The sequence below is a fragment of the Cydia splendana genome, chromosome Z (genome assembly GCF_910591565.1).
Source record: "Cydia splendana chromosome Z, ilCydSple1.2, whole genome shotgun sequence".
Taxonomy (NCBI): domain Eukaryota; kingdom Metazoa; phylum Arthropoda; class Insecta; order Lepidoptera; family Tortricidae; genus Cydia; species Cydia splendana.
Window position 1 is genome coordinate 43,841,385 of NC_085987.1, and position 13,373 is coordinate 43,854,757.

A 13,373-nucleotide genomic window follows, 5' to 3' on the forward strand; every position below is an offset into this window, starting at 1 on the left:
CGATACTCACGATCATACAAATAAAAAAAATCATACAAGAATGTGACGATCTGGAAAGGAAATCTTTGGACACATTTTTTCATGTATGAGGCGTGAATGTACAAATGATTCTGAGTAAAATGAGCCCAAGAAGTCAATATTTTGAAGACATGAATGAAATGTACACTTTTTTGGAAAACACTCATCTATTCTATTTGAGTTTATAATTTTTATATAGCAGTGTGACTATCTACTTAAAAACACAAATCATTCTTTTTAGCCTATTCGTGTATCGTACTGCTGGGCAAAGGCTTCCACTCTCCCTTTCCATTTTTAGGGTTTCGTAGTCACCTAGAAACCCTTATAGTTTCGCCATGTTTGTCTGTCTGTTTGTACGAGGCTTAACTTCGTGATCGTTAGTGCTAGAAAGCTGCAATTTGGCGTGGATACATAAATCATGCATTGTTTCAGAACGGTAAAATAAAGACTATTTTTTTGGGGTACCTCCTTTTCGCTTTGGCCCAATAGTGTGGGGTATCGTTTTATAGGTCTTTCAAAATGAATAAGGGTGACCAAATACCATTTTATGATATTGTTAATATTTTCGGAAATAATTACTCCGAAAGAAAAATAATGTGTGCCCGCCCCCTCTAACATTTGAACAATGGGTCCAAATGAAAATGAAAAAAAATCGTGAAAAAAGAAAAATATTAATAAATACTTTTAACCAAAACTGACTTTTAAGGCCCCTGTACACAATGGGCCAGCGTGGGCCAGTCTGGGGGACGCATTTATGCGTTAGAGGGAGCAAGTGATATTGCTATCTCATTCTACCGCATGGCTGCGTCCCTTGGACTGGCCGGCGCTGTCCCATTGTGTACAGGGGCCTTTAGAAACTGTCGGTACATCATTCGTCGCGTAATAATATTTTTAAACCAGTGAGTACAGTCGCCGTCAAATATATAGGGGCAGCCAAGGTGTTAGAGTGCGTGTTCAGATATTTTTGAGTACCATGGCAACTCCGATATATCTGATGTCGACTGTACAAATATGTGTGTTGTCGTTTCTAAAATACCTATCTATCTATAATCCGCTTACACAGTTTATACCCCCATTGAAAAGGGTTTGTTTATCGCGAACAGCACCCTTCGATGTATAAGTTCCAGGTTTCACAATAACATAGACCTTAGAGCATTTAATAACCGGAGTCGCCTTTAGGAGCTTACCCCTCTGCCGAAAACTTTGCACAATTGTGCAAACTTTTGTATGGACAGACGTTTATGGCTATTTGTACGTTACGGACGAATCATGTACATTTGACGTGTGTATCCTCCCCCGCAAAAATCGGCAGACTGTTTTGTACAGAAAATGACAGCCAAGGCGTCTCCACTTACTAAATGCTCTAAGACAGACAGATCAAACGGATCAGGATGCCTAGCCAAGATGCCAATCGTGATCGCTACGAAAACGAAACGCTGTCTGTCTCTCTATCGCACTAATATGTAAGAGTGGCAGAGACAGAAAGCGTTTCTTTGTCGTAGTGCAAACGGTTGGCATCTTGGCTAAGCGCCCTGTACAGCCTCAGTGGGCGCTATAATATCCTCGAGTGTCCCAGACTGATGAGATTAACTCGCAACCTTCTCTTCAAAGCGAAATCTCTCATTTCAGAAAAATAACAGCCCACATTCTTGGGCCAATACCGTCAAACGACACATAGGGTCATTGCTCTAGTTTTCGTCTTCTTGACGAAATTTGAATATAAACGTACATTCAACGTACGTGAGCATTTGGACTTATTGCAATCCTTAATGTCTAAACAATATATCTGCTACATAAAAATATATATTTCCCTAGTAGCAAATTAAACATGAAATATATTATCTGCTAATCTCTACTGCCTCTCTTGGAATGCTAATTTCTTGAAATAAATTTATTTTGAATTTGACTTAAATCCGTCAAGTGGACGAAAATTAGAGCATGGACGAAAACTAGCGCATAGACCCTATATTAGTTAGGAAAGTGAGCCTTAGGACGTACAAAAACTGAAAAATAACGAATGATCATCAATCATACAATAATAATCAGACATATATTATATACTATCACTACACCTTATAAAACAAAGTCCCCCGCCGCGTCTGTCTGTTTGTATGTTTGTTCGCGATAAACTCAAAAACTACTGAACGGATTTTCATGCTGTTTTCACATATCAATACCGAGTGATTCTTGAGGAAGGTTTAGGTGTCTAATTTGTTAACTCGTGCGAAGCCGGGGCGGGTTGCTACTCATATCATCTGTGTCTGTGTATGATGGATTGATGGATAAGATTGATGGACTGACTAAAAAGTCGGTCAGGGATGCTTTCCCTGACCGACTTTTTAGTCAGAACGTTTTTTATGCTCCATCTATACCAGCGGTCGGCAACAGGCGCCCCGCGAGCCTCCCTGGCTATTTTGTATATAATATTGACAAACGACATTATCTGATAAAGTCATAAATATTAACAAAGAACGGCCCGCGGCTGCGTCAACTTCGTTAACTATTATGTGGCCTTTGGCTGCTAAAACGTTGCCGACCGCTGTTCTATACAGCACAAACGAGGTTTGAACCCACGATTTTTTACCACCGCACACATATCGTCAAGTGAAAACCAAAACTCACTAATAACTAAAAAAAAAATCAACCTTATTATGGTACTAATACGGTTCACTGGCTTAGTGTAGTGGTAATTAGTGAGTTTTGGTTGTCACCCGATGATATGAAAGGTTAAAATAGAAATTAAAGTTTTGACCTTATTTATTACATACAGGACAAATCGTCTGGCGATAGCGAGCTGGCCTCCAACCAGATAACGGTGAGCTATCCGATATAATCCCTATGTATATATAAACTATGAGCACTAATGATGAAGTCACGCGCACAACTAAAATATCATATAATTCATATACAGTTAATATACAGTTAATAATTCATATAAAAATTAAACCAGATATATAACTTATCCGTCTACTTAATCATTCATTAAGATGTTTTTTTAAGTTAATCTTTGGTATTTTTTTTTTAATTCAACGAGCTGCAAACCATACGCAGTTAGCAAAAATACGAGTATTAAAGAGACACACATGACATTACGAGGTACGAGCTTTTTAATAGTTAACTGCCAAGGGTTAGGTACTTTAGAAAGCTCGTATCCCGTATACTTGTGTGTTGTATTACATTGCGGGCCATATTATTTTGTATTAAGATTTTCATTGTATTTCTAAGCAAAATCTATCTCAAAATACTTCTTAGTTCCTATGCTAACCACCGTTTAAATATTCGCCCGTATTGAATTTACACACTGTACAGTCACCTGCAATAATATGTTACACAACGAAGGCCGCAAAAATATGTGACACGCTCTTACGGCTCTACAAATAAGATCGTGTCAGATATTTTTGCGGCCTTCGTCGTGTAAATATTATTGCAGGTGACTGTACAAACAGCAACACTCCTAACTGTACATCGGTGGACCTTATTACAGAAGGCGTAAGGTCCCCGATGGACAGTTAAGGGGCTCCCGAAAATAATAGTCGTTTTGGTAGCAAAACTGATGTATGGAGTGAGCACTCTATTCTTACTATATTTCTCTATTTTATTTTATTAACAAGCTTTTATTAGGTCGACCCGTATGTAACTAACTGTAATGGAATCTAAGGTAACTAATTTAACCATGTTCCAAGGATCGTAGCGTCATGAAAATTGGCAGCTGTATGTAGTTCTGATGACAATACAATAATATGGTACTGTCGAACCGATCTGATGATGGAGACAGGAGGTGGCCATAGGAACTCTGTGATGAAACAACGCAACCTAATTGTGTTAGGGGTTTTTAGAATTGTCTCGATGAGTATTAGTTGTCTGTCGTAAGAAAAGTACAGTCAGCGATAAAAGCTTGTACCAAAAATGAAATTTTTGCCAAAAACTTATTTATTTGGAAAGCAAACAGAAATAAGTGAGCAGGAGATAAGTTTAGGTACAGAGACACACTAAGGACATTCACTTATTTATAAGTGTAGTATAACAGAAATATACTACACTTAACTACTCTTATGGTACTAAATACAATTATTAATTTACTAACACTACATAGATGCTAAGCTTATCAAACAGAATGATGATTACTAAGAGAGAAAAAGACTCGGGCCTACGTAGATCGTTAAAATTCGATCCTAACGTTTTTATGTTTCAAGATATACGATTCAGAGTTAGAGGAGCAGCCCGACTTCGCCAAGTTCAAAGACTGGTGCGGCACCATCAAGATCTACAACAGCAACAAGACGGGAATACCTGACAAGGACGAGAAACTCCGCTGTGGCTACTTAAAGGTAAATAAATTAACTAAAAATAAAAATTCAGCCTACCCCTTTCAACCCCTTAAAATCAGAAATAAGCGGTCAGCATCAAACGGTCTTTGAGAAAAACGCATTTAACCGATTTGCAAGACCGAAGTGATCCCTTAAGAGCACCGCGAACAGTTTTGTGCGGTGCTCTAAAAACCGTGTGTCATCTCAAAATCAAAGTGCGAGTGTTTTTTTTATTTATTAAAACATTAAATGAATCGCAGAGTTTCATGTTTCTTAACTGCTAAGCCAAAAATGGCTTGTTTACAGCTAGAGTTCGGACTAAATGCACTACATATGTAGGTATGTTATAAAATTGTACAGATGTTGCATTAAAGTTACTTTTTATAAAATATATTCATAAAGTTTTGTATTGATCAGAATTCACTTGCGCAAACAATACCAGAATGATTTAGATTTTATAGTATCTACAAAAAGCCCCTTTTAAGTATTTTTTATTCCGAGTGACGGGCAAATACGGAATCCCACACTGAGCATGAGCATGACCTGACATTTTCGTGGCCGGTATTTTTTTTGGTTTATAGGTTTTGAATACATATATTTAATATGTATATATTTGTTGTCAGGCCAGTATAGCGATATACCAGTGGCCGTCGCCAGCGGACACACTGGCAGTCAGCAGTAGCGGCGTCGACCTACAAAAAGGGTACTCTCACTAATCATACCGCAACACTCACGAAACTAAACTTTTTCGCAGTTTGCGTTCGAAAATTATTTTAAATCGGAAACCTATACCTGGGCCGCCCAGCAGACAGACGTTGGACGCCCCAGATATCACTGGAGCAACATGATGGAGACGCGGGACCGAGAAAATGGAGCAGTCTCGTGTCGGAGACTAATCGTAAGAGCGTTTTCACATTGTCCGATCCGATATCGGATGTCGGAAAGAAGTAAAATGTAAGAAATATGTGTTTCTCTGTATTTATTTATACATTTAATAAATCATTATTACTAAAACAACGATAGACAACACAAAAAAGGAGGATTTAATGCCAATGGCACTCTCCTGCAGCTGTTTTTGTCATAGGCGCCTTCCGACATCCGATATCGGAAAGAGGCTTCCGATAAATTCTGCCATGTCGGAGCCCCCCGTCAGCTGTCGACCCGACAATATTTGTTTGTGTGCGTATGTGTAGGCGTAACGTTTATTGTAGTGTGCGTGACCGCTAAAGATGGCGCCCGGGCGCGCCCCCGCGGCCTGACTACGGGGGTGTAGGATCCTAAATCCGATATCGGATCAGACAATGTGAAAACGCTCTAAGTCGTAATCTCATTTCGAAGCTTTGGTCGTAATCATCTCGTAGCCGTTTTCGGCCACAGCGACTGCTTTCCACCGCTGAGAGTGTCACTGGTGCGCTCTCAGGTGACTGACGTAGCCAATCTTTGCAGCGAATGCGCGGCCACACTCGCTGCAGGTCAGCACCCCTCCGACATATAACTTTGGTCGTGGTATTATAATATATACTCGTACCTAAGTATGTTTATATCGCTATTTTCATTCGTCCAGCTACTTCAACAATCACCCCGACAACGAGCCAGCCCGGTACCTAGTCCGCGTATACGCGGTGAAATGTTCTAGTCTGGTGACCAATGGTACCACCTCCAGGTGCTACGTGGCCGTGCAGTGCAACTCTAAAAAACTGTGCGACCGGGAGTCTAGCGTGCCGAGGGATGCTGAACCTACGTTTGGAAAGTAAGTTATAAATGTATATTTTTGTTGTGATTTAGGAGAGAAACGAACAGACGTATCGCCTGATAGTAAGAAATTACTGTGACCTATGGACGCCTGCAGCACCAGAGGGATTGCAAGAACTTTCCTTACTGTTACCGGCCTTTAGTACACTCTTTTCTTCAAGGTTTGAAGATCGTATCGGTCCGGATATACTCGTACCACAGGCAACAATTCATTCCACAGTTTAGCTGGGCCATTTTATTTAAGGCGCTCTTATACTCGAGTTTTACGTTTTCAAGGGGGTGAAGCAGACGCGTGGTAGAACGAGAGGGGGGCGCCCCGCGCGGCGCACCGCACCATTCCCGCGCAGCACGTCTACGTCCTTATTCTGACGACATCGGTATTCTGAATTGTCAGTTCCGGGATTTTTAGTTCGGCAATTAATATTGAATAAGATTTATTAGTAAATTCGAATTTTGATGAGTACTTAATGAAATTAAAAACCGGACAAGTGCGAGTCGGACTCGCCCACCGAGCCCGCCGAGGGTTCCGTACCTTTTAGTATTTGTTGTTATAGCGGCAACAGAAATACATCATCTGTGAAAATTTCAACTGTCTAGCTATCACGGTTCGTGAGATACAGCCTGGTGACAGACGGACGGACGGACGGACGGACAGCGGAGTCTTACTAATAGGGTTCCGTTTTACCTTTTGGGTAGGGAACCCTAAAAATGGTAGGTAAGACGGTGAGTGTACCTAAATAATTATTAATTATATACAATATGAGTGTATACTTGACTGATCATGTTTTTGTAAAAATCGATTTCGACTGGCAAAACATATTATTTTTTGGCAACCGGGTTTTATAACCTAATTAGACCCCACTGAATCCGACATTGCCGGTTGCTTGATCGAATTCTTGACTGGAAGTGAGATATTTGATATTAAATTCATTCAAGCAAGCAAATTCGGATTCAGCGGGGTCTAATTAGGTTAAAAAACCTGGTTGCCAAAAAGTAGTATGTTTTGCCAAAAGAAATCGATTTTTACAAAAATGTGACCAGTCTAAATTATTCAATTTGATTAATTTTATAGCCTTTTAAAATATGTTTACACAATTTATCAATCGTGACTGAATTCCGGATTGGTTAGATGGGTGTGTGCCTTTGCTGCCCAACTTGTTATAAAATGACAATATGACGGACGAATGTCTGAAATGTCACCGTATTTAAGAATTATTTTGCTTTTCTTCGTAAGTATCTTGAAAAACATTGTGTGTATAACATATTTGCATATTTATACTGTGATTACCCATTTTATGAAACGTCCGCTAAACTAGCACAGGTCCGACGCTGACAGTGGTCACGGGCGTACTGGCGTGAGGAATAGGCGCAAGGTATTGCCGCGTAGGGTGTAATTTAGTAGGCAAAATGTTGAATTCATCAAATGATGAATGAAAAAATTAACGTATCGATAAAAGGACAAGCAATAATGAAGATTTACTTAAAAGCTATCGACTGAAGTAAGTTTCATATACATTTTCGTCCTAGTACTTCTAACATAAAGAAATAAAGGCAGTGTTAGGCATGTTTTCAACTTAAGATTCTATCGAGAAAATAATGAGCCGTCGTGTTTCTGACAAGCAATAACGTAGTTCAAGGACTGAAGTTATACATACTAGAAAATAATACATGAAATTCTTGTAAAAGTCTGTAAATATGGTGACAAAAAAGTGCATTTTACTACACACCGCGCCTTAAAGTTATCCCCTACACTTTTTTTTTTATTGGGATTTTTTATGCTATTTCTACTCAGAAAAAAATCCCAAGGCATAGACTTTATATGGCGGTTTCTGAATGGAAAGATCGAAAAATGTATGGAAATCTTGGCACACTTTTTTTCTCCTATAAGGATCAAAAGAGCTCATGATTCTGAGTAGAAAAAACAAAAAATCCCAATTTAAAAATAATGTGTAGGGGACAACTTTAAATAAAATGGCCCAGCTCTGCGTGAGGCAGAAAGTTTCTGAATAAACGCACCGTTGAGTACTGCCAACCAAAGTGGTGAAGACGGAAACGTTAGAGCGGTTGAAAAGAAGCGGCAGGGATTAATCCTAATTATTTCTCGGTGCGCTTCCCAACTTAGTAGCCACTTCTTTTCGTCTGGGTTTAGTTTACGTTGTAAAAATTGTAATACAAAAAATAGAGCAAGTAGATTTTTGCTAGTGTAACTTCAACACAATATAACCTTAACTGTTTCCAGGATGTACGAGCTCGACTGTACGCTGCCAGAAGACTATCTCCTGACTATATCGGTGCTAGACTGTGGGGCTACGACCGACGAGCTGATCGGCTGCACCAGTATTGATCTCGAGAACAGGGCCTACACGAAATTTAGGGCCACTGTTGGCCTGGCTTCCGAGTATAATATGTAAGGATATTACGAGTGTGTACTGATGTGCCGATTTTGGACTTCCTCAACTTGCGCATTTGTACGAGTGTGTGCTTTGGATCGGATAGGAAATGCAGGTATCACTACACCTTATAAAAGGAAGTCCCCACCGCGTCTGTCTGTTTGTGTTCGCGGTAAACTCAAAAATTACTGAACGGATTTTCATGCGGTTTTCACCTATCAATAGAGTGATTCTTCTTGAGAAAGGTTTAGTTAATATATGTCGGGTGGTTTTACGGTAATGAAACTTGTTTCAGAAACGGCTCTAACAGATGGCGTGACACTGACCGGCCGTCGGCCATATTGGTGCAGCTCTGCGAGCAAAACCACCTAGAGGCCCCCGAGTTCCCCGATCCCTCATCCCTGGTCTTCAACGGGGTGGAGTATAAAGACCTTGACTCTGGTATTTATTTAGAAACATATTTACAATGACATTACAGTTGCAACCAATCATGATTATAAATTACATCTTAAAACAATACATCAGCAGGACCGGATTTCCGCCTAGGCCCACTAAGCCCGGGCCTAGGTGCCCAGATCACCTAGCAATGATTTTGAGATGGAGAAAGGGCCCCCCTAAATCTTATGTGCCATACCAAGTAGGCACTTGTCTTGGTCTCTAAATCCGGGCTTGCACAACAGCTAACGGCCTAGCATCCATCATATCACAAAAACTCACAGCCATTAAATTCTCACAGCCGCCTATTGCCTCACAATCAGGCGGCTTAGCACGGTCGCGTTTTTATCCCTTGTCACCATGCCTGTCACGTTCTAACAAGTATGTAAGTGCGAAAGGGACGCGCATAGTGATAGTCGATAAAAATGGAACCGTGCTGAGCCCGCAGGTCTAATTCCGGTACTGCCTCTCTGTCGCAAGAGAAAATAAGGTTTTTAGATTTTTCGATATTGGCGGTTGGCGGGCTCTGATGCAAAGAGCGCATTTGATTGTGAGAGAACGTGATCCCAAGATCACTGTTCCACGAAACTCATAGGTATCAAGCCCGTAGGCCGCTAACGTAAAAGTAAACGATTTGGTTTCAGGAACGAAATACACAAACCCCTTAGCAAGCAAGGAGAACCTTTGCCTGAATATCCTTCACAAATGGCACACAATACCCGTGTGCGGACACCGACTCGTACCTGAACATGTCGAGATCAGAACTCTGTACAACCCTGACAAACCCGGGGTTGAGCAGGTAAGTGTGTGAAGAAAGATAAACTGAGTGGCGGTAGCGACGGCGACCAGGCGGCGTCCGGTGCGGTATTCAGTGGACGCTGCTCAAACCTCTTGGACGTTCAATGGCGCATGTCGCTCGCTAATGAGGCTGTATCTTGTTATCTTAAGGGTTACACGAACCGCCGCCATACAATCATTGTTCTCTCTCATTTTAACACTACATACTGATATAACATGAAAGACATGAACATTCATGGCGTAAGATCTCCTTTTATTCCCCATTATTTTCCAGGGTAAGATCCACATGTGGGTGGACATGTTCCTGATGGACTGTCGACGGACAATACCGGCGCCTGTCTCCATCCGTCCTCGCCCTGACGAGTACTATGAACTGCGGGTGGTTGTGTGGGACGTGCAGGGCTTGAAGCTGGCAAAGGGAGCTAATATCTATGTTAGAGCGTAAGTTTTTCCATCACATACTCTTGAGGGGCTTGGAGCTGATCAAGGGGCCTTGTAAGAGTGTGAGTGTTTTATCACTTTCATAAGACCTCTTACCGGAGGGCCTCGGAAGACAGCGTGCACCCTCGGAGCGTTTCGTGGCTAAGGCGACAGATGTTCCTATCGTCGGATAATACCAGCTCCCGGCGGATAATACCATAGCCTGTCTCCGCCCGACCTCTTCCTGACGACCACTATGAGCTGATGTGTTAGTGATTTATCACTTTCATATCTATCTCATTCTCATGTTGGGCGTGAAGCTGAACAAGGAAGACAATGTCTATATGTTAAAAGGAGTGTTTCTCTTTCATAAGACAGAGTTCTTACCTGAGAGCCACCGAACGTTGGTTAAGGGGCTACCCGAGGTTTTCATCGATTTTTGACAAGTTTTAAATCGTATCTCCTTTTTTTGCACTACATATAGAATTATAAGACAAACGGTTATCGGTTTTCAATCTTTTATCTCCGGTTTTGTCCACCGGATTTTGGAAGAAATGAATACTTATTTTTTTATGAATTTTTAAAACATTGTCTAAAAAAACACTTTTTTCGTATCTAGTTTGCAGTGAAGGATCTTGAAGAAGCATGTACGAAATTTACATATTTGGGTTCGTCTTTGACGTCTGGAAAAACGTATCCAGGGTTTTATTATTTATTATTTTAAACTAATTAACAAAAAAGTTATGGCCAGAAAACCAGTTTTTTAGCCTAAAATTGTTCAACTTTGATGCCAAATATCTCGAAGACAATTAAATTTGAAGTAAATATGGGATACTATATTCCTTAAAGCCGTTGCTGTTAATATCATAAGCTACAAAAAACATTTGAAAACTAAGGGATTCAGATCGAAGGTCATTGGCGTGGGGTAGCCCCTTAAGACAAATGTAACACTCTCATCTTCCTCGCGTTGTCCCGGAATTTCGCCACGGCTCATGGGAGCCTGGGGTCCGCTTGGCAACTAATCCCAAGAATCGGCGTAGGCACTAGTTTTTACGAAAGCGACTGCCATCTGACCTTCCAACCCAGAGGTCAAACTAGGCCTTACTGGGATTAGTCCGGTTTCCACACGATATTTTCCTTCACCGAAAAGCGGCTCAAGACAAATGTAACACTGATGTCAACTTACCTACTTTAAGTGTCATAAGATTTAATTGAAGTTTATTTTATAGATGGATTGGACCAAGTGATGAAGCCCAAGACACCGATATCTACACGAGCACAAACGGCGAAGGACGATTCAGTTGGAGAATGATCTTCCAGTTTCAATACAAGCATACTGAAAGAAAGGTCCTATGTTTGCATTTATAGTAAAGTTAGCTTCTAAATCAGTTTAGCGGTTTAAGCGTGAAAAGTTACCAGATAGACAGAGTCACTATCGCATTTATAATATTAGTAGGTATATACCGGGTGTGGCCTGTAATATGAGCAAAAAATTTAACTGTAGGCTGTACTCCTCATACTGACCAACATTTGTTCAGCGACTTTTAAAAATAACTTGTGGTTTGATTTTTAATACACTTTAAGTTTATTCTAAGACGCAATGTATTGCGAATTTTGTTATGTTTAAGGCGTGACAAGCAACGTCAATCACAATGATATGGCGTGGCGATGGCGTCCATTGAAGATAATATTTATTTTGTATGAAAAATAGGGAGTCTAAATACTTCATAATTTTTCAAAGTTGCTGAACAAAAGTGTCATCGTTTGAGGAGTACAATCTATGTTTTAATTATTTGCTCGTGTTGCAGGCCACACCCGGTATAGATACAGATGTAGTGCATAATTGTTTTCCATCGTATTTTCTCAGAAACGTTCGTATTTGTCATGCTACTTCAGTCAACCTCGGTACTTATTGTACCGAGACTGACTGAAATAGCAAGACACGTTCGTACGTTTCTGCAAAAATACGAAGGAAAATAATTATGCACTACATCTGTACACTTTTAATACGTAAAAATTATAAACTGAAATAATTTTCACATACCAAAGAAAAAGTGACCAGGCTTTTCTTTAGTATGTAGGTTAGGTATCTATTTCATTTTATAATCCTTATTGCAGTTGGTGCTCCAAGACAAGGGCCCGTTCACGGAGGTGACTGAGCTGTTTCCGCCAATCCTCGTCCTCCAGGTCTTGGATATAGACGCTCCGACACTCCAAGATTTTATAGGTACTTAAGCTTATTTAAACGATTCCTTTATTTTCATACTCACTGCCCTCCGAAGCTAAAAGGCGGTATTAGGTATTTCAAAAACAAACTTGAAAGTAGATCTTTCCGATTCATATTTTTCAAAGTCCATGTTCAATTTTTGCTATGAGTATAATGAGCATTTGCAAAGTGAACATGTAGGTATTGCTCGTTGGTGCTCTTAATAATTTAATGGCTCCTCTACACGATGGGCCAACGCCGGCCAGTCCAAGGGATGCATTTATGCGTTAGAGGGAGCAAGTGATATTGCTGTCTCATTCTACCGCATGGCTGCATCCCTTGGAGGGGCCGCCGCTGGCCCATCGTGTAGAGGAGCCATAATAAGTAAGTAAAGTCTACCGAATGAAACAAACTAGCTATTGCAAGTCTACATCTCACTAGAAACGAAGTGGACGGGTTCGACGTTCGTTATTACTAACTTTCTGCTGTGTTACTAACTTACTGCAAAAACCGCTATGCTTCTCTGTCCAAAGTTTCTGTCCGGGGCTGATTTTTGAATTCCGATCGTTCGTTTTCGTCACTCGAAAATCGGTGGAAAACGGCGAAATACTAATTTTTGAAATAGGAGCGATAGAAATTGGGAATATAGTGGTATTGACCACTGGTTTTCAATTCTATTAGTAGAATTTAAATGCCTAGTAGTGGAGATATTATTGAATGAAATACACAAATCGAGCGGTCGAATTTCAAAAATCGGCGTCCAGTCGACGGCGCCGAGTTCGCAAAGGTCTTTTATTTTATAGTTTGGCTTTGTTCCTGTTTCTGTGACGAAAGTATATGTTAGTGGATCTTAACATTCTGTGAAGGTATGCTAACGCTCGACCTGTCGGGCATGCCGCGAGGCTCGAGGTTACCCCACAGCGCGCGCGCTGTAACGAATATGCGCAAAGTGAATATGTTTTCGGTGCGCAACGCGCGCGGCTGGTGGCCGCTCAGGATGGTCGACCGGAACTCCGGGGACTATTATTTTGCTGTAAGTACTAGGGC

The 13,373-nt window shown here is 40.8% G+C and overlaps 1 protein-coding gene and 1 long non-coding RNA gene across 2 annotated transcripts in view; one reads left to right on the forward strand and one right to left on the reverse strand.

The window, feature by feature from the left end:
• LOC134804157 (uncharacterized) overlaps positions 1-13,373 on the reverse strand; it is a 460,972-nt gene that overhangs the window by 187,317 nt on the left and 260,282 nt on the right. The window lies entirely within an intron of this gene.
• The window catches only part of LOC134805144 (otoferlin-like), a 64,453-nt gene that overhangs the window by 45,429 nt on the left and 5,651 nt on the right, over positions 1-13,373 (forward strand). Inside the window, exons 18-27 of the mRNA XM_063778445.1 lie at positions 4,212-4,346; positions 4,949-5,028; positions 5,890-6,075; positions 8,317-8,484; positions 8,763-8,908; positions 9,547-9,701; positions 9,975-10,141; positions 11,350-11,467; positions 12,239-12,347; positions 13,193-13,359. Coding sequence (XP_063634515.1) covers positions 4,212-4,346; positions 4,949-5,028; positions 5,890-6,075; positions 8,317-8,484; positions 8,763-8,908; positions 9,547-9,701; positions 9,975-10,141; positions 11,350-11,467; positions 12,239-12,347; positions 13,193-13,359 — 1,431 coding nt within the window. The remainder of the gene's footprint in view (positions 1-4,211; positions 4,347-4,948; positions 5,029-5,889; positions 6,076-8,316; positions 8,485-8,762; positions 8,909-9,546; positions 9,702-9,974; positions 10,142-11,349; positions 11,468-12,238; positions 12,348-13,192; positions 13,360-13,373) is intronic.